Source organism: Bos mutus, chromosome 16 (assembly GCF_027580195.1).
Source record: "Bos mutus isolate GX-2022 chromosome 16, NWIPB_WYAK_1.1, whole genome shotgun sequence".
Taxonomy (NCBI): Eukaryota; Metazoa; Chordata; class Mammalia; order Artiodactyla; family Bovidae; genus Bos; species Bos mutus.
Window position 1 is genome coordinate 59,402,079 of NC_091632.1, and position 20,592 is coordinate 59,422,670.

At 52.3% G+C, this 20,592-nt stretch overlaps 1 protein-coding gene across 2 annotated transcripts in view; it reads left to right on the forward strand.

Moving 5' to 3' along the window:
• The window catches only part of SUSD4 (sushi domain containing 4), a 133,686-nt gene extending 113,715 nt beyond the window's left edge, over positions 1–19,971 (forward strand). The window contains exons 6-9 of one of the 2 annotated variants that reach the window (XM_070385458.1): positions 12,408–12,606; positions 13,705–13,849; positions 17,125–17,507; positions 18,560–19,971. In XM_070385458.1, the coding sequence (XP_070241559.1) occupies positions 12,408–12,606; positions 13,705–13,849; positions 17,125–17,507; positions 18,560–18,588 (756 nt within the window). In that variant the 3' untranslated portion in view covers positions 18,589–19,971. The remainder of the gene's footprint in view (positions 1–12,407; positions 12,607–13,704; positions 13,850–17,124; positions 17,508–18,559) is intronic. The other variant, XM_070385459.1, reaches the window with a different exon arrangement.
• Positions 19,972–20,592: the final 621 nt, after the last annotated feature.

Genomic DNA, 20,592 nt, shown 5'->3' on the forward strand with positions numbered 1-20,592 from the left:
GCATGTCTCTGAGCAAGTCAACACAATGTTCTATCCGATCTGGAAATAAGCAAAGGTCCAGCCTCCTCATTTGCTTCCTTGAGTGCACACATTTATTGGCCTTTTGTGTTGTTACAACAAAACCAAAGTGGAAAATGTTACATGCGGTATAATGTTTATTGATTTTCCCTGAGCTGAAAGCAAGGTTTTGGACGTAGCCTTGGAAACAGCTATGATTTTGGCATGGAGGGTGCCAGCCAGCTTCCTGGAATCATTACTGCCAGACTTGGAACCAGCCAGTACAGTGGCAGTTCTGATTATTGGAAGCCAGCAGCAGTCCTGAAGGCAGAGGTTTGCCTGGTTCCGTCCGTGGATAGAGCAATGCCTGCTCTCTTCCTCTAGAGCTGCTGCAACATCATGGTGCTGGTCTTAAGATGGTGATGCCTTTGGACTTGAGACACAGAATCGCCAGCCGGCGCACCACCTCCCCATGCTCTGCCAGGCCAGCTGAGGGCCAGAGTCTATATTAAGAGTGACTTCTCTCTCCTCATCACCGCTGAGCTCAGCTACAAAGCTTCCTCGAGGTCTGGGCAGCGCTTCTCAGACTGGACTGTGTGTGTGAATCACGTGGGAATCTTTCTAAAATGAAGTTTCTGATTCAGGAGGCCTGGGGTTTGGCTTTAAATTATGCATTTTCTAATAAGCTCCTGGCTGATCCCAAAGCTGATGGTCCATGGACGGCAGTTGGAAAACAAGGGTCTCATGGAAGTAAAGACTCCAACCCGATGCCATAGCAATTTAATTCTCTGGCTCTACTGCATGTTGTAAGCCTTCCATCCCAGAAGGCGAGAACAGAGGAAAATTCATCTCCCCAGCTTTCAACTCTGACCACCCAGGGGAAGCATCTGGGCAACTTTGAAGACCTGGCCACACTGAGGACCCACCCCAGACCAGTTAGAGCTGATGTGCAGGGTTGAAGGACCACTGACTGAAATCACCAAGATGCTCTTCAGATGTAGTGCTAACATGGCAGGGAGGGTGGGTACCCGTCTTTTTAGCAGTGAACTGCAGGAAAGTGAGTTCCATACTGTATGTATGGTAGACTCATTCCTAGAACAAGGTTTCCAAAAGAGAATATTGGCTTGAACAAAATAGAAGCATATTTTCACATGTGAAATCAGTGTGTGAGGGTGAGCCAGTGCCTCCTTTGCATGCAGTCATTCAGGAGCCAGTGGAGCCTCTGCTGTTTTTGAGGTGCAGTTTCTAAGGACCCTTTGGGGGGTTGTCTCATTCTAGAGCCAGAAGCTTGGGAGAGTTCCGTGGATCAGACCTGGAGGAGGATTTATCACTTCTGTTCATATTCCATTGACGAGAACACAGAGAAAGAAAGGATGCTGGGCAGACAGCTCTGTGCCCAGGAAGAAGAGGGGAATGGGATTGTGGGAGCAGCTGGCAGCCACCAGCACCAGCCCTGTGGGGTTGATCTGGGGACACACAGTGACGGGCTGGCTCCTCCCTATGTGAGGACCAGCGGGGGCTGGGTGGCGCACGGACCTTTGGAAGACTAAGAATGGAAACAGGCAATCCAAATACCTGGGCTCATGGCTCAGAAGGATTAAAACAAATAATTAGCACTTGTCATGTTCTACATTCTTCTGTCTCCCACCCCCCCACCAAAATAATTTCTGTGAATGTTCATGAGACACACAGACTATTTTTAAACTTCATTTTCCTCTTCTGCACATAATGAAATATATAAATGGGTGAAGGACTGTGATAAGGGATGTATAATTCTCAGCTTTAAGTCTCCCCTCCCCAGGCAATGCCTCACTTCACACTGCCTTCAGAGAGTGAGAGCCTTCAGACCGAAAGTTCCCCACATCTCCACCACCCTGGCTTTGATCCACTCGTCCCTGCGTGCAGCTCTGGTTTCCTCCCGCTCCTGTCAAAGGCCAGTCTGTCCATTGATGGACACAGGACCAGAGGTCCTTTCACCTTCATGATGCCCTTGCGTTCCCCCTCCAACCCTGCATCGCCAGCCTGGTCCTCCGCGTTGGTCTGCTCCCATAGAAGACATATAACCAAGGTCCACAGCGCCTATGGGGGTGGGCGGGGTCCCCGCCCCGCCCTCAAGCCATCCTATTGGCTGCTCCTGTGCAGCCAGTCTCCCATTGGACTCTCTATAGCTCTGTCATTCCCACCGCAACCCTCCTCAGCTCACACTGCCCCTCTTCCTCTGGCCACTCATCACTCTACTGAAATCACTTACCTCAAGGCCAGCAGGGACTAACATGTGGCCAAATCCAGGGTCCCTATCCTGTCTCCATCTTTCTCAGCTTGCTGGAAACTACTCCTCCTGCTCAGAAGTTTTCCTATCTTAGTTTCAGGTGATTCAGTGGTAAAGGATCTGCCTGCATTGCAGGAGACACAGGTTCTGTCTCTGGGTCAGGAAGATCCCCTGGATGAGGAAATAGCAACCGGCTCCAGTATTCTGGCCTGGAGAATCCCATGGACAGAGGAGCCTGGTGGGGCTACAGTCCATGGGACCTCAAAGAGTTGGACATGACTGAAGCAAATGAGCATGCATGCATGCATCTTAGTTTTGGTGGTCCATCCCAGTCTGCTTAGCCAGTCAGTCTCTTTTTCCCTCAACTGATTTCTCAGTCTTTCGATGGGGACCCCTCCTCTTTTCTCTCCATCTTCTCTTCCTGGGTGAGTTCACCCAGTCTTGTGGATTTGAGTCTTATCTCTAAGCTCATCACTCCTGAATGTGGGTTTTTGTGTTTTTTTGGCCTTGCCGGGTATCTTGTGAGATCCCAGTTTCCTGACCAGAGATTGAACCCAGGCCGTGACGGTGAAAGCCCTGAGGCCTAACCACCCAGCTACCAGGGAACTCCCCGATGCTTGAGTTCTTTAGTGACCATGGGCACTTTCTCCTGCTGCCTGATCGACACCCAGATGACTGTCTCACTGGCAGCTCAGATGTAACCAGTGCAAAGCCAGACTCTCACTACCTCTCACTTCACACAAAAGAAAGAAACAAAAACCTGACGTGGTGGACAGTATCACCGTCTTACCAGGTGCTGATGGCAGAAATCTGGGGTCATCCTGGGTTTTTCCCTTGGCCCCAAACTCCATCTCTCAGTAGGTCCTGTTGTAGAAACAGAGGGTTCTAAAATAGATTCCATCACTCTCCTTCTCACTGTGTTCCTGCCACGTCTGGGTCCAGGAGGCCACCGTCCTCTGTCACCCGGTCGTGGCAGCAGCTACCTGACAGCCTCCTCACCTCCATCCCTGCTCCCTGGCTTCCACAGAGGAGCTGGCGCTTCCTGGTGAAGACAGGTCTATGCCGGCTCTTGCCAGTGTCCCTGACACTCAGGATAAAATCTCTGCTTCCTGCCACGGGGCCCAGGGGGCCGCCCCCACACGCCCTGGCTGCCTCTTCACCCTCGCTGTGCAGCCCCTCCCCTGTCCTGTCATGGCCACCATCCCTTCCTCCCTTCAAGCCTCCAGCTTGCCCCCTCGTGTGTCACACCCTCTGCCCGGGACGTTCCTCCCCGCACATCTTTGACCACCTGTCCCAGATCAGGGTCCTTGCCTTCAGCTGCTCTGATTTCTGGGGGATCCTCAGTTTCTTCATTGTGGGGTGCACACAGCCACTGTCCTCTGTCCCTTCTCCATCCCTAAAGGGAGCAAGGTGGCCTGGCCTTTTTTTAAGTTTTTGTACTCTTGGTTCTCTAATCCCCTGTCAGGACCAGCTTACATTTGGGCGTCTTGTGTGTAAAAGAACATCCGGCTTCCTTTGGTCCTAGGCGCCTTCTAGACCCTTGGGGGCAGGTTGCCCATGCCGCCTCCTGTGTGTGAGACTTAATGTGGGGTTGATGTCTTTTCCAACAGACAGAGGCCAGGCCTCCTCCAGCCACATCAATATTCATTTGTTTACTTACTTATCCTCTGTCTCTCCTAGGCCCCAGGAGGACAGAATCAATATCATTATCTAGTTTCAGTGGTGGTCCAAGAAATATGTAAGTAAGTGAATTAAGAAATGAGCAAGGGACTTCCCTGGTGGTCCAGTGGTTAAGAATCCACCTTGCAGTGCAGGGGACATGGGTTCAATCCCTGGTTCGGGAACTTGGATCTTGCAGGCTGCAGTGCAACTAAACCCACACGTCACAGCTGCTGAGCCAAAGCACCCCAACTAGAGAATCTGTGCATTGCAACAAAAGACCCCATGTGCTGCAACTAAGACCCAACGCAGCCAAATAAGTAAATATTTTTTAAAAATTAAAGAAAGGAGTGAAAGACTATAAGCAGGATACTTGAACAAGAACGTGAAGAGGCTTTTCCTTCAGAGGGTCTGAAATACAGCCTGTCCGGGTAAAATCACTTCCTATATCTATGCCCAGGCAGGTGCTCCAGTGCTGATAACGCAAAACAGACAGAGGTGCTTGAGGAATCTTTTTTTTTTTTTTTTTGCACTTAGACATATATCAGCCTTTCCTTCCAGCTTCATTTCCCTCAGGCAATAGGCTTAGTTAACCTTTCCCAAGTTCAGACAGTGGGTGTAGGGACCCGAATGGATGGAAGGACAGGAGGGAAGCTGTTTGGGATTGATTTGCGTGTAAGCAAATGGAAATGCTCCAGCCACACACGGGTGGGTGCGTGATGTGGGCCCACCGTACACAAGATGGCATTTGTTGCCTGACTGTGGAGCCCTCTGACCCCTCCACCCTCATGTCCTGTGGTCAGCCACACTCATCAGAGAGGCCAAGAGTCCCCTATAGGAACCATCAGAGGCTGGAGAGATGGAATTGGTGACTTGGGTAGGAGAAGGCAGCCCTTCCCTTCCTTCTTCCCACCCCCTACCACCAGGCATCCTGCCGCTAGGTGGAAAGGGCTCTTTCTGGGGCCAGAGCTGAAGGTGAGGGGCAGGAGGAGCCTCTAAGAGTGATGCTAGGGGCCTCGGCAATGTGTGGGAGCATTTGGGGTTGTTCCAGTGCCCTGGAGGTGCTGCTTGTATCTCCTGGGCAGCCAGAGACTTAAACCCCTGTGGTTCATGAGACCGCCCGTCCCTCAAGGAAGCACTGCCTGCCCCAGGTGCCACCGCAGCCCCACGGAGAGGCTCTGTGGGGCTCAACCCTGGCTTCTTCTGGGTTTGCTGAGATGCTGTGTAATATTAAGGAAGGAATCTGATTTCTCCTGACCCTGTAAAGGCTGCTCCTATAAAGGGGAGATGGTGGGTGGGCTGTCTTCTCTCGGGAAGACTGAAGAGTGGGTTTCCAGAGGGGCAGTCCTTCCGAGTCTGGGTGTGTGAGCTTTGGTCCAGCACAGAGCAGCCAGGCCACCCTGGACCCACTGATGCCCATCCATGGAGGCCACTGCCCATGGCCGTCACTGGGCCAGGTCTGCAAAACTTCCGTAACTCTTTGAAGAGCCTGCAGAGATTTTTTCCAGCTGAGGAATAGAATCTTCCCGAGTTTCATTCGTACCCATGTTTCAGGAGGAAGTCCTGAGCATCTTCTCGCTCATCCCCCTACCCCTGCCTCATGCTTCATTGGCCATGCCTCAGATTGGCAGCTGCTGAATTTTACTCTAACATTGGGTTTAATTCTCTCCCCACCCCCACATTTACCTTTCCTCAACTAGCACCCCACAACTCTGCTCTAAATGCTGTCCAAATGCATTAAAGGATGTTCAAGTTAAACATGCATTTCACCAGATACCCTATTGCCCCAGATCTGCACACCTGTTAGGTGCATCGTGGGAGGAGACAAACAGCCTTGTCCCAAACGTGTTAGGAACTTTGACCTCTTTATTTCAGTGTATGTCTTTTCTTTTCTTTTTTTTAACACCAAAAATATTTTGTATTAACAATGTTGTGATAGTTCCAGGTGAATAGCGAAGGGACTCGGCCATACATCTATCAGTGTATTTCTTAGAGTCAGGACTGGCAAAGCCCTGTCGCCTTTTACTAAGACATCTGGATGTGAAAGTGTTAGTCACTCAGTCTTGTTTGACTCTTTGCCACCCGCATGGACTATAGCCCACCAGGCTCCTCTGCCATGGCATTCTCCAGGCAAGAATACTGGAGTGGGCTGCCATTTCCTTCTCCAGGGGATCTTCCTGACCCAGGGATCACACCCACGTCTCTCATGTCTCCTGCATTGGCTGATGGGTTCTTGCCATCTGAGCCACTGGGAAGCCATCATGCACACCGATCTTTGTGCTGTGCTTTGTTGTCATGAAGCTTTGATTAACTTACTATCGCGTCTCAACATTTTCCCCTGCTAAAGAACAGGGATCAGAAATGGCATGAACATGGCCTCTCTTTGCCCGTGGGAGAGTGATGGGGGAGGAGGCGGCCTCTGGCTTGTCATGAAGACTCTGCAGTTTTCATTCACTTGATTCGCAGGTGTTTATTAAAAAATAGTGCAGGATGCTGTCGGAGTGACAGTTTACAAGACACAGTCCCTGCTCTGAGAGAGTTGACAGATCTGTGTAAGTAGGAGGAGTAGAAAATGTTCAAAGTGCCTGGGAATTCTGAGATCATGCCTGGTGGTCCGGAGGGCTTGGTGAGGAAGCTGGTGTTTGTGCTGGAATTAAACCTAAATAGGTGGAAATAGCCAGAAGTGGGTGAGGAAGGACACTCAGCAGGTGGTGAGGGGGGCTCCTAAAGAAGGGGAGAGGAGGCTGCCGGAGGGGTGCTGAGGAGGCTGGGTGGGAAGGAGGGCTTACTTAGGAGAAATCATAGGCCTGTGCCTGGCATTTCCAGCCCCAACTCTGGCCATCCCAGGGCAGACTGAGGTTCCCAGAGCCCTGCACCCCAGCTTCCACCCCTCAGTCCAGCCCATAAGAGACTAGCTATGGTGGTAACTGTACTCTGCAGCCATGTGGGTAGGTAGGAATTTTCCTGCTGATCAGGAAGGAGCCATCGCCCTCATCATAATGCCAGGGGCAGAGTGGTGACTCCAGGTAGACAGTAATTATGGTCCATTTCCAGCCGAGCCTCAGCCAATTCACTTGCATTCCGCCTGCAGCCACCCAAGGTTCAGACTTCAAGTTTCACAAAACCCATAACTGTTGCTAATAATTTCTGAAGTTGTGAGAAACATTTAGAAAAAAATAGAATTGATGGAGAATTTTTGTTCACACCACCCACGGGTTTTCGCGGGTTATTATTTTGCCTAGAACTAGCAACTGCTAAGCCTGAGCCTCCAACTGAGCCTAAGCGAGTGCTTAGGAAGGGCAGTTGCCCTTTGATCAACCAGAAATTCTAGGCACTACTGTGCTGTTTCTGTGCTAACTTCCTGTCTGCCTCTCAGGGACAGTAAGAGAGGACAGGGGTAGCAGAACTCACTTTAACCCCATGGCGTTGTTTACTTGCTGTCGTGTCTGACTCTTTGTGACCCCATTGACTGTATCCTGCCAGGCTCTTCTGTCCATGGGATTCTCCAGGCAAGAATACTGGAGTGGGTTGCCATTTCCTTCTCCAGGGGATCTTCCTGAACCAGGGATTGAATCCGCATCTCCTTCATCTCCTTTATTGACAGGTGGATTCTTTACCATTGAGCCACCAGGGAAGCCCTTAACCCCATGGTGAGAGCCTGTGATGAGAGGAGGAGTTCCCTGAGCTTAAGATAACCCCAAACTGTTATTTTAAAATAAGCTTCCCAAGTTTATAATTAACTTCCAAGTTAAAAGAACACTCCCCACCTTCTGTGCATACCAGGATGCATAGGGGGTTCCTTTTCAGCAAAGTTGATGGCCAGCCAGGTGCAATTGCTAGAAACACTGCAAAATGTGAAGATAAATGTTTCTACTTAGGGGGCAAATACATCTCTATTAGCAACCGATTATGACATTCTCAGAGTCAAAGCCTCTACCCTGGATGGTTTTTATCTGGCCTCTGAGAAAACCTGCTGGTGAGATGCTTCCTGATTCCCTCCAGGCATGTTTGGAGCCCACCTGCTGCAATCCAGATATCCTGATTGTACAGGGTCTGGTAGTGCCTGGCGCAGGAGGGTGGCCTGGGCACCCAGCGAGTTTGGACACCAGTGACCCGGAGCGCTGTTATTTGTTAAGTGCCTGTTGTGGTCTGGACTCTTGTGTTACGTACGTTCCATGCACTTTCTAATCCTCACAACAACCCTAGGAGTTAGGAATTGTTTCCTTCACTACATGGGTGGGGAAGCTAAAGCCCAAAGAAGTTAAGCAAACTGCCTAACCCCCCTGACTTGGCAGTGCAGAGCTGGGATTTGAACATGAATTTGGGACCCTCCATGCCCGAATGCACATGCTGTACCACCCACCTCCTTTTTTGAATACAGGACCCAGTCAGCCCAGGCCTTCCTCAGCACATCAGGGACCACCTGCCTCAGTGTCCAGGTGATGATTTGAACAGCTCTTTATCCTCCAAGTGAGGGAAAATGCTGCTGAAAACTGTTGACCAGAAAAAAGAAAAAAAACGCACAACCTGAGAGCTGTGAGTTCAGTTTGATTTGGGGCCAAATGAGGACTGTAGCCTGGGAAATGGACTCTCAGATAGCTCCGAGGAACTGTTCTGAAGAGGAGAGGGGCGGTCAGTACATATGTGACTTTGGTGACAAGGGATGCGTGCAGGCAAGCACAGGTCTTGGCAGAAGCTTGCTGCCAGTCACCAGAAGCAGATGTCCCCATTAATGATTTTGATGCTTTTCTTGATGTGAGAAGATGCAAGACATTGGGCTCATAAAATCTGAAAATATCTAACTATCTGAAGGCTGTTCTGCTGGTTTGTCCTGGAGCACAGAGTGCCTCATTCCTGATCTCCACCCTGAATTCCCTTCAGGTGTGGAAGATCAGTGACTGCAGTGGCTAGTGCCGTCATTCTTGAAGAATCAAGTGGAGAGCGACAATTTTTAGTCAACAGAACACACTTGCATATATTTATAGGGCCTCTTCTGACCTTTTGTGACGTTTTCAGGACCTTGAAAATATTCTGGTGATTTTCTCATCCTAGGGGGACCCTTGAGGATTGTCTGGAAGGCTCCTAGCAGGAGAGCCCTACTGCGCTGTATACCCTTAACCGTGGAAAGGGCCTCCTCTCCCAGCAGAGGTCCAGCCTCCCCGTGAGCCTCTGCAGCGCTGGAGGGCACCGGTGGAGGTGCAGAGGAGGGGGACGCCTGGGGGCCACGGGAACCTGGCTGCCCTGGAGGCCGCTGAAGTGGCAGACATCTGTCAGGCTGACATCTCTGTCAGGCAGATATCTCTGTCAGCCTGACCTCAGAGGGAACATCAGACCTCCCCTTAACTCTGGTGGCCAAGGCATCCCCTAGCCCAGGAAGGCGGCTCTGAGAGCCTGGTGGCCCCTCCCTGGGCTGGATACATGTGGACACTCTCCCTTCACTGTGTTCTTCATGGAAGAGTCATTGCAGAAGGAGAGGTCTTTGCTACGAATCCCAGCTGGCATCCCAGGCCAGCTCACAATGCTGGTCTTTCTCTCGCTGTCCTCGTCCTTCCCTTCCCTTTCCTCTCCTGCTGCCTTGATCACCTCCTGGAGAGGCGCATGGAACACCCTGGAGGTAGTGGATTTGGCAGAAGCTCTAACTTGTGGAACTGGAAATGCATCAGGTGATGGGACTCCACGGCCCTGGGCAGCTCTATGGAGGGCATGCATCTGCCAGGAATGGGAATGCCCTGGAAAGCCAGAGAATGCCCTGGAAAGCCAGAGCCCCGGTCCCTACTCTGCCAGTGTCCGCCTATGGGACCTGAGGTGTAGTCACCTGCCAGCTACCATGCATGGAGCATGCCCTGGGCCTGTGGGCCTCAGACACTGTCTTGGACCTTCCCCTACCACCTGCTGGTCAGCTGCCTCCCCACTGGCTTTGTCCAGAAGGAGTGTGGGCAGGGGAGAGGCTGGGGCGTTTCCTGCTGACCCTCTCTGCCCCGGCAGGGTTGGGGGGGCAGGGGTGCGTATCTCTGACAGTGTCTGAGCTTCCTCAGCCTCCAGGTCCCACCAGATACACCTTCACAGCTCCAACTTCCACAGGAGCTCAGCCACTAGGCACTGTCATCCCACCTGCCCACTGGCGGCAGTGACTTCCCGCTTCTGCTCATCTCAGGAGCCTCATTGCCCACGTTGGTTTTCCCATCATCCGCAGAGGCAGTTGCCTCATTATGGCCCTTCTCTGTAGATCCCTGGATCCTGGTTGTCCCTGGCTGCCCACTTTACGTCATGTCAGCTCTGAAAGGAGGCCTGGCCAGCCTTTCCCAACCCTCAGACACTCCCATTTCACAGATGAGACCACTGAAGCTCAGAGGGAAGAAGTGACTTGTTTGGGGTCACTAGGCTGGTGAGGAGTTGAGCCAGAACTCAGCCCAAGCTCTTTCCTGTTCCTCTAGCCGCTCCTGGAGGACTTGACCTCTCTGAGTTTCTGTCTCCCCAACTCTGGAAAAAGCCAGCAGGAACTGCCTTGCAGCATCCTTTGCAGAATGAGAGATAGTGTCTGTTAAGACCCTCCAGGCCCCAAACCATGGAACATCCCCATCAGGTGGGCCCATTTAGCTGACCGTCTCCAGGGGGCCTGGGTTGCTGCTAGAAGAGAGCTCCAGACATGCCTTCTAGCAGCCCGAGTGGGGCGGGCAGCTCCCTGCAGACACGACTGCATGGGGTGAGCTGAGGCCGGCCTGTGCGTCTCCTCTGGCCGGGGCTTGCGTGCGCCTGGGAAGAGGCTCAGAAGTTAACTCTCCCCTGTTTTGGTCAAAAGCTCATAGCGGTTTCCACAGGTGTAGGTTTGTAGCTGGCCTCGATGGTCTGGGCTGTGATTGTTTCTTGAGGTGTGTTTAAGGGCCACGGCAGCTCCTCTTGTTGAGGAAAGGGAGCTCTTTGTGGGAAGAGGTGAAAAAGCACCAACTCCACAGAAACCATCTTTCTGGATCCAGAGATAGAACTGTTCTTATCTTGCATCCCAGAGTTTGGATTTGTCAACTAAAAAAGTACACAATATGAGGATTTTGAGTAAAGTTTTATTTGGAGCAAAATAAGGACTGCAGCCCGGAGATAGCTCTGAGAGACTGCTCCAAAGAGGCAGTGGGGGAAGGTCAGTATATAAGATTTTGGTGAAGGGAAGAGTTCAGTGCAGTCAAGCGCTTACTTTACAAAAGGTTTTCTGCTGGTCACAAGGAGCTGATGTCGCCACGAAGGAATCTAGACCTTTTCTAGATATGAGAGGGTCCCTGGTAGTGTCACTTGCTGAGTCACGTATGACTCTTTGTGACCCCATGGACTGTAGCCCGCCAGGCTCCTCTGTCCATGGAATTTCCCAGACAAGAATCCTGGGATGGGTTGCCATTTTCTTCTCCAAGGGATCTTCCTGACCCAGAGATCGAACCCAGGTCTCCTGCGTTGCAGGCAGATCCTTTACCATCTGAGCCACCAGGGAAGCCCTTTCTAGATACGAAGAGATGCAAAAATCGAGATCATGAAATCAGTTCCTGAAAATATCCAACTCTCTAAAGACCTGTCCTGTGAGATTCCCTGGAGCACAGAGCGCCTCACTCCACCCTGAACTCCCTCAGGGGGCGTTGGAGGTCAGCAGCTGCAGCAGCACGGGGTTCAGTCTCCACAGCGGCAGATGGCAAATGCCCATCTTGTTGTTCAGTCACTGGCAAATGCCCTTGGCAAGTGCCAATTGGTAGTTGACAGGTTCAAGAGAGGAAACAAACCAACTTTTTCTCCCCCTAAAAATCATAGAATGTGAGGGTCAAAAAAAATTATCAAGGGCAGAATAAGCTTCCATTTTACAGAGGAGGAAAACAAGGCTTCAGTTGGGTTAAGTGACCTTTGTGAGGTCACGTGGCATGTTGGTGGCAGAACCAAGCCCAGGGCCCAGGCCTCACCCCCACTAGTCGGGGGGTCTGTGATGGGGAGGCTGTGGCCTGGGCCTGCACGGAGCCGCCTGTGTGGCATTGTCCAAATTCCAGGGGGACATTTGAGAATCAGGTCAGGGACACCCAGGGATTTGGATAGTCCCAGATTACTCCTGTAGCTGCAGAAACAAGCTCAGTCTCGGTGATGATTTTGCCCATAAATATCTTAATTTTATTTACTAGGTTGTCTGGCACGTAATAGCATGCGTTATTAATAGAGGAGCTTAATGCTATCTATTAGGTAGGCATACTCTTTGCCATGGAAGATGAACATCTATTTTACGATGTAACTTACAATGCCGTATGACAGCCGCACGTGCTCAGAATCTTGTCACAGGCTTCCGTCTGACCTCACGTGAAGGGACAGGAGTCGGGACGATCTTGCAGACAGCTCAGCATCACTAGAATGATGATTCGTGTATAAGCGCATCTCCGAGTGAGGTGTTCTCCGAGCTAGATCTCTGTTTTGAGGGTCCAGACAGGATAAGCATGTGGTTCTGAAACTCTTATTCTCCCCAACTGCCCAAGTCTGTCCGCTACCTCCAATGGTGAGTCACGGCGATTTCATCTGCCACCCGCGACCTTGCGAGCGCTACAACCACGGAACCGTGGTGGAGTTTTACTGCGACCCCGGCTACAGCCTCACCAGTGACTACAAGTACATCACCTGTCAGTACGGGGAGTGGTTTCCATCCTACCAGGTCTACTGCGTCAAGTCAGGTGAGCACGTGGAGCGCGTCCCTGGACCAGGTCCAGACGACACACAGCAGCCAGTGGCATGTCCTGGGCCCTGGCCCTCCTCGCCCACACACAGGCTTAGGAACAGGATGTAGACGTTCATCTTTGTGGCTCCATGTGGCCGATGCTTCCCGACCCCGGTCGGGAGCATTAACCCACCCGTGCCCAGGTTAATATGCTGACCCTCTGAATGGGGTCCCTAGACCCCAGCACCCATGGAAGAACCCAGCCACTGTGGACTCTGTCTTCTCCCAGCCTTGTCCCCTTCCCCGGACAAGGACACAAGCTCAGGGTGTGACCCAAGCAATGTAAGACTCTGCCTTTCTCTTACGCTCAGAACACAGATGATATAATTATGGGCAAGACCTGCTCTCACTTTCAAAAACATAAGCCTTTTGCAAGCTTCAGTGCTTCCTGTTGTTGTTCAGTCACCCAATTGTATCCAACTCTTTTCAACCCCATGGACTGCAGCATGCCAGGCCTCCCTGTCCCTCACCATCTCCCGGAGTTTGCCCAAGTTCATGTTCATTGCATTGGTGATGCCATCCAACCATCTCATACTCTGACGCCCTCTTCTCCTTCTGCCCTCCATCTTTCCCAGCATCAGGGACTTTTCCAGTGAGTCGTCTGTTCGCATCAGATGACCAAAATACTGGAGCTTCAGCTTCAGCATCAGTCCTTCTATGTTCAGCATCAGTGAACATTCAGTGCTTCCTACTTGATAACAAATGACTAGCAAACCATCCTCACCACTGGCCTCAGAGCATCAGTGTAGGGACCCCGTGGTGAAGACCTGGGCACCAGTACACCACTGTCTCCTGCCTGCCCCGATCCTGCCTGCTCACCCTGGTGTTTTCCAGGCATAGCCATGGCTGCCTGCCCCAAGCTGATGGCTGCACACCTTCCCCCTGGATGTGGCACGTGGGGGAAGCATTCGCTCACACAGCACACGTGGAGGCCCATCAATGCTCACATGAACCCATGCAGGAGAGGGGGCCCACCCAGCCATCAGTGTGTGGGCACCCCAGCGCCCAGCACAGCCCGGCAGCCTCACAGCCGCTGTGTTCTCTCTTCCGGCAGAGCAAACGTGGCCCAGCACCCATGAGACCCTCCTGACCACGTGGAAGATCGTGGCATTCACGGCAACCAGCGTGCTGCTGGCGCTGCTGCTCGTCATCCTGGCCAGGATGTTCCAGACCAAGTTCAAGGCCCACTTTCCCCCAAGGTCAGTGCCGCGGCCCTGGGCAGCCCACAGCCACCCAGGCCAGGCGCAGTGCAGCTGCCTAGAGCAGCAGAGAGAAAGGATGGTCAGCCTCGAGGGGTGCAGAGCCCAGCATCTGAGGGGAGTAGGGGGAGGAAGCCAACATGCCTTCCTGCGAGGTTTTGGGGTCTGTGCAAGGTGGAGACAGACTCATTTCCTTCTTTCCGCCTCGCTCTCCCCCTCCAACCATGAACCCCTGTCGCCCTCTTTCCCTGGCTAGACATTCTCAGGGCAGGCCTTGTACAGGGTGCAGAGAAGGGGAGCAGAGTCAGAGATGCACGCCCCACGCCTCCCCACCCCCAGGGGCACCCCCATTGCCCACTGTGTGCCCGTGGCTCTTGAGTTATGTACCTTAGAGCTTCCAGGCCATGAAGGAGGACAAGAAATACACAGAACTAATTAGGGACGAGGTCCAAGGTGCGTGACCCAACAGAGCTTCCAAACCGGTGTGCAAAACCTCGGCAAGTCTCAGGAAGGAAAAAGGCTCTGTTTGGGGGCCAGGGCAGGGCTGATGCGCTTCTGCCTCCAGGTAGGATCTGACCTTTCAGAGTGGGACCTGTGGGCAGGGGCAGAGTGGAGGTGGGGTGGGTCTCCATCCTCCTCGGCTGCACCAGTGAGCTGGGCTAAGTGTCTTCATCCTCACTCTCGTCATCACCGAGAGGACTCTATCAAAGTCCCTCAGAGGCGGGTCTGGTCCTCTCAGTGCCCGGAGCAGCTGTGGCCCTTCCCCTCTGGTGCCAGCCACTTGTCCCGAACCAAGCATGCCAGTGCTCTGCAAAACCAAGAGCCACCCAGCACTGCTGTTGGCGGATCACCGTTCCTGAAAGGAGAAGTCATTTAGGAAGCACCCAGATGAGCTTGTGAACATAAGGAGGAGGAAGGTGGGCCACCGAACATCGTAGGATGTTAGCCAGGGCTCCCTGATTCACAAAGGCATCACATATCCCCGTGGATTCCTGTGCCCACGTCAGAGTCTTCTCACACAGGGACCTCAGGCTTCAGCCAAGGGCATGTGTCTGCCCACAGGGACAGGCTGGCCGCTGGGGGCATGTGTACCACTCTTCCAGCAAAGACGGCTTCCAGGACTAACCACTTCCCACTCAGCCCTCCAAGAAAACCCACGCTCACACTCCCAGCCAGATGTTGGGGAGAGAAGCAGGCAGGGCTGCTAGAGACAGCATCCCACCTTTCCCCTCAACTTCGTGCCCCAGAACGGCCTCATCCCACAAAGCAGTGCCCCCCGACCTGGCTGCAGGGGCCCCATGACCTGAAGGCACCCCACTCTTCCAGCCTTGGAGCTGTGCTAGGTGGGGGGTAGGGGTAGGGGCCCCTGCATCCTCGCTGGACACACAGTGTGTGAGCACCATCCTGGGGCCACAGCCTAGCCCCTGCTGAAATGCCAGAGCCGTCCTTCCTCTCGAACCCGTCACCTGCACTCTCCGTCCTCACATTATTTATGAGTTAAGAGACAGTGTTCTATCATTGAGCAATTAGACTATCTAAAGAAGGCCTGGGGGTTACAAGGAGAAAGCTAAACTATACACTGTGATTTATAGTACATGGAGTATTTGAATGTGGCCTATAGAGCTATTTTTCTACATAGGCTTGGGAACCGAGTTTCCAGGATACAGACTAAAATTAAGATGTTTTTTTAAATGATCCCTAACACTCACTATACTTTTTTTTTTTTCCAATTCCTTGAATATTTCCTCCATAGGTTACTCTCTAGCTGTGTGGAAACTGATCTCAGCTATGCAAATTTATCATAAGATTCTCAGGCAGGTCCAGGAAGGGGTTTTGGCTTGTTTTTCTCCTGGTCCCAGAGCTGTAGGCTATGAAGAGATGCTGATGATAGTCTGTGGGGCTGGAATCAGCGAGGGAGAAGCTGACAGCTCATGGGTGCCCTGGTGAGAGCTGTTGTTGTGGAGAGAATGGAGAACAGAGGCATCCTTGGGGTCACCCTGACCTGGGCAGCTTGCAGCTTTCTGAAAGGGACTGAAAAGATAGGCAGGCCCAAGTGAGACAGGAGGCCCAAGTGAGACAGGAGGCCAGCGTGAGACTGTGCAGGCTGAGGAGTAGGGGAGCTTGGCGGATCCAGGATCCACTCATAAGGGCCACGGAAGGGGAGAGAACCCTGATTTGAAGCAGACTCTTCCTTGCCTCCCAGCCCCCCTCTTTGGGAGTAGGGTATGGGCTTTGTAATTTCCCCCTGTCTCTGTGTGGCCTTAAGGGTGGTGGAACAAGGGGACCCTACCAGCATCTCTAAGCAAGATGCTCCAAAACGCCAGTGGCCTCAAATGTCAGAGAGAGAGACGGCCTGACGCTTTCCTCTGTCCCATACACCAGCATCCAGCCCTCTTCGTCCTCAGACTCGGAGCTCCTGCAGAGGCCGGCATGCAGGAGTTCGTGGCCTGCCCACCCAGCTGACTTGTCCTTCCTTCTGATCGTTTACCTTCTGGCCACATCCCTCAGCGCCAGTTGCCAGCAGAGAAGATAAGGAACCAAGTCCCACTGGCCACTTACTAGCCTCCCCAGTTCCTCTAGGGCCCAGGAGCAGAGAGAGGTCAGCTGAGCTGAGACTTTGGCCTCAGACCTGAGGTCTGGAAGGTGCAGGGGACCGGAGACCAAGGGCAAGGCCAGAGCCGAGTGCATGGCAGGGTAAGGGAAACCCCCACTCTGGGCAGCATGGTGAAGCTTAGGTTCAGGTGACCATGAGCCCACAGACCTGGAAAGAGTTCCTTTTTTTTTTTTTCCTGTTGTTGCTTCTCTGTCTTGACTGAAAATGAGCGAGTTTTAGACCACAGCAGAAAACAAACAGGAAGCTTCCTAAGTGCAGCGGTAACTGACAGGGGCACCTAAGGTCCACCTTCCCCAAACTCTTAATGATACTATTCCATTTCCAGCAGGGGACACTGCAGGGCACCTTGGGATGCTTGGTTGGAATGGGCCACACAGTCCCCTGTCCACGAGTTTATAGCACGAGGAGACGATGGAGCCCAGAGGGGCAGGGAAGGGCAAGAGGGAGGCGCAGAGCAGGGGCCAGTGAGGAGAAGAAAAGCTTGTCCCATCTGGAGCGTGGCCCTGGTGGACGCACCATCTGCCGGAGGGGACCCGGCAGGGCGGCTGCATGTCCTGCACCACCAGCTCCGCTGCCCTGAGGACCCCAGCTGCAGTGGGTGGGCACTGTGGCCTCATTCCCGGGGCGACCTGTCACCTTGGCACTGCTTTGCTCTCCACAGGGGACCTCCCAGGAGTTCCAGCAGCGACCCCGACTTCGTAGTGGTGGATGGCGTGCCTGTCATGCTCCCGTCCTATGATGAGGCTGTGAGCGGCGGCTTCAGTGCCTTAGGCCCCGGGTACCTGGCCTCTGTGGGCCAGGGCTGCCCCTTACCTGTGGACGACCAGAGCCCCCCAGCATACCCTGGCTCAGGGGACACAGACACGGGCCCGGGGGAGTCAGAGACCTGTGACAGTGTCTCAGGCTCTTCGGAGTTGCTCCAGGGTCTATATTCACCTCCCACATGCCAAGGGGGCACCCACCCCGCTTCCGACAACCCTGACACAGCTCCCAGCACGGTGGGGGAGGTGGCATCCACCAGCCCAGGCATCGACATTGCAGATGGTAAGCATCGGCCCCAAAGTCCAAGCCATCCTTGTGCAGCCCACCCCCCGACCCTGCTCCCAGCTCAGAGTCAAATCAGAGCTTCCCTCTCTCTCAGCTGAAATTGCATGCTGTACATAGAGGCCGTGGGCAAGGCCAGTTATTGGAAGGAAGGATCATCACCTCATAAGTGATCAGCCCATTAACTGAAATTTCAGGAGGCACAAAAGAGCACCAAGCCATCCAGAGTAGAAAGGCTAGGTGGGCAGAACTTGATTTTCATAGCATCCGTGTAATCCAGGATGCTTTTCTTCTCTCTCCCTTAATTAGGCAGGACTTCTGAAAGTGGTGCTCAGGATCAAGGTAACACATGCATGCTAAAAGGGAAGGCCTAAATCCGGGCATGAGGGCCCACCCCGGAGAAGTTCTGGGTACATACAGGCTAAGTTTACCAGGTGTGAAGTAGAAGGAAGGTACTACTACTTCCTTGCTACTGCAAGGAAAAGCAGGCTGCAGATCATGGTAAAATAATAAAAATGCCTCAGATTAAATAGGGCTCGTTTCCCAGGGGAGGGAGTGCCAGTACCACTTTACAAATGAAAGCACTCATTCCAGCTTATATTGGCAGTAAGTCGCATTAACTATGTAGACGCAGGGGTCTCCTGGTTCCCCATAGAGAACTCTGTACTTGAACTTGTAACCTTTACCATTAGGACACACGGTTGAAGCCTAACAGTTTAATTTTTATGATCTGGATATGAGATTTTCCAGCTAATGATGTACAGAGGTGTTGGTTTATTTGCCTGTTTACTGATACATGGAACTTAGCATTATCTTCTTCTTACTGATTTGTGTGTCTGTTAGTTGCTCAGTCGTGACGGGCTCTCTGTGACCCCATGGATCGGACCTGGGTCTCTTGCACTGCAGTCAGATTCTTTACCATCTGAGCTACCAGGGAAGTAGGAACTCTATTTTACTGAGGCTCACCATTCCAGATCGTCACAGTATTTTTCAGTGTATTAGTATGATAATCATCTCTTTCTTTGCAGTTTAATAACCATCTCTTTTTACAGAGATCCCTCTAATGGAAGAAGATCCATAATTGGAAAAAGTCCTGATGATTCTGCTACCCCTTTGGGAATGGGAACCGTGTACTTTGGAGTGAGGCCTCTGGAGGACAGAGCTTGGGGGGATGGAGCAAGTTTTCTAATCTATCAACAACATGGGGACAGTGACTCATATTGTGCATCTCGGATTCAAGAGTGAGGCTGATAAACGGCAGCGGCAGTGCTTTAAAAGGAGACTTGAGAATTTGCCAAGACCAGTGAGGAACAGAAAGAAGGATAAGGGGGAACCCTGAGCAGTCCTGGATGAAGGTATTAAGGGCATCTCGTGCTGCCGAACATGGGACAGACGGTTCCACGCATATATCCACCAAATATCACCTCCCACCGACTTACGAGTACTACCCGCCTCCTCTGAAAGCATGTCACATTACCTAAATCGCTTCTAAAATCCGCTTCGAACCGTCTCTGGACTCCAGATTCGGATGGCTCAGCCTCTGCGGGAAGTCTGTGTTGAGCTGCTGGAAGAGCAGCAGAGCGCCCCCTGCAGGCTCCCAAAGGAAGGTTCTCGAGTGTCCCTCGGACAGTCTTTCTTGGCTGGACAACCCTACGCAAGGCAAGATTAAAGCGGGACGTGGCAGTTCCACCGAGAATGGAAAGGAAAGACTCAGGCAGACTCTGCTTTCTGGAAATTTCTCCAAAAGGCAGAGTTCCTGTCTTCCGTGCTGTCCTTTGGTGAAATATCGTCAGTATTTGTATTCATGGTCTAGCACATGGATCCACGGCATTGGCTAAAGCTTGTGACTTTACACATGGTCAGAGTGTGTTCAAATACATGTCATGGTGGAGAAGTAGCCAAGGTAATGTTTTGTTTCAGCATTTTTAAAAGCTTCCACTTGATAGTTTATCTCAGTTGTGAGCCCCTCACCTTTTAACTATTAAGAGTTGTTGCCCCCGCTCCCAAACTCAGCCAGATTTAATTTTCCAAAACAGAAATTCTATCTGGAAACACATTCGTCCTCCTCCAGATAAAGTATGAGGTTGAATTATTTTACCCCTTTTATTTTGTCCTGCAAAGCCCGCAGGCTCCAAAGATGGACGGCTCTGCCCTCCTGCTTCGGGGGTCCCCTGGCTGCCTCACCCATCAGTCCATCCAGCACGCCCACCGCACCCTCCCTAGGCCCACTGGGTGTCGTTCCTAAAAAGTGATTGATAAACTCATTTCCTGAGTCCCGAAATGTCTCTTCAAATACATGTTAATCTGTGGAGCTGATTCTTTTTCTCCTCTGGGTTTCAGACAAATACAAACAAAACTTTTTTTTTTCATCCATAAAATTGCTATGCTGATAGAGTGGTGAGAGCTGGAAGCTTGATCAAATCCTGTTTTTTCTTGACACAGACTGATTAAAAATTAAAAAGAAAATGACAGTTTGAAGCGTGACTTTAATAGTGGAGTGGATTTGGTGGGCAGGGAGGGGCAGAGTCAGTGATCCCGGGGGAATGGGGTTGGAGACAGCACAGGACCCCAAGCAGAGGCTGAAAGAGGGAGGGAGCGGCAATGGGCGTGCCTGACCAGCATCAGCCGCGAGCTGGGCACCTGGGTAAAGGGCTTTGGTAATCATAACGTTGTTTGGTGCTAAGGCTGGTCTTCATGAGCTTCATGCTTAAACTCCACCTGGCCAGCTCAAACACTGATGGCATGGGTGGCTGAGTGGGAGGGGAGTCGAGAGTTCACTGTGGAAAGCCCCCCAACCACCACCAGCCCCACCATCTGCAGCCTTCCCGGGATCCCTGTGGGCTAGGTCTCAGCTCTTCACACGACACTGTCCCCTCCCCGCCGCCATTCACTCCCATTTGAGGGTGTGTCTTGAGACTACCAGGTAAGTGCTTATTTCCCACCAAAGAAGCCAGGGCGGGGGCCGGTGAGGGGGGCGGGGGTTGCTGTCTCTGAGGCTTGGCCCCGCCTCCTTCCAGAAAATGTTCTTGCTCCTAAAGCAGAGAGCCACAGCACACAGCATGTGAGCCGAGCACAGGGCTGCCTC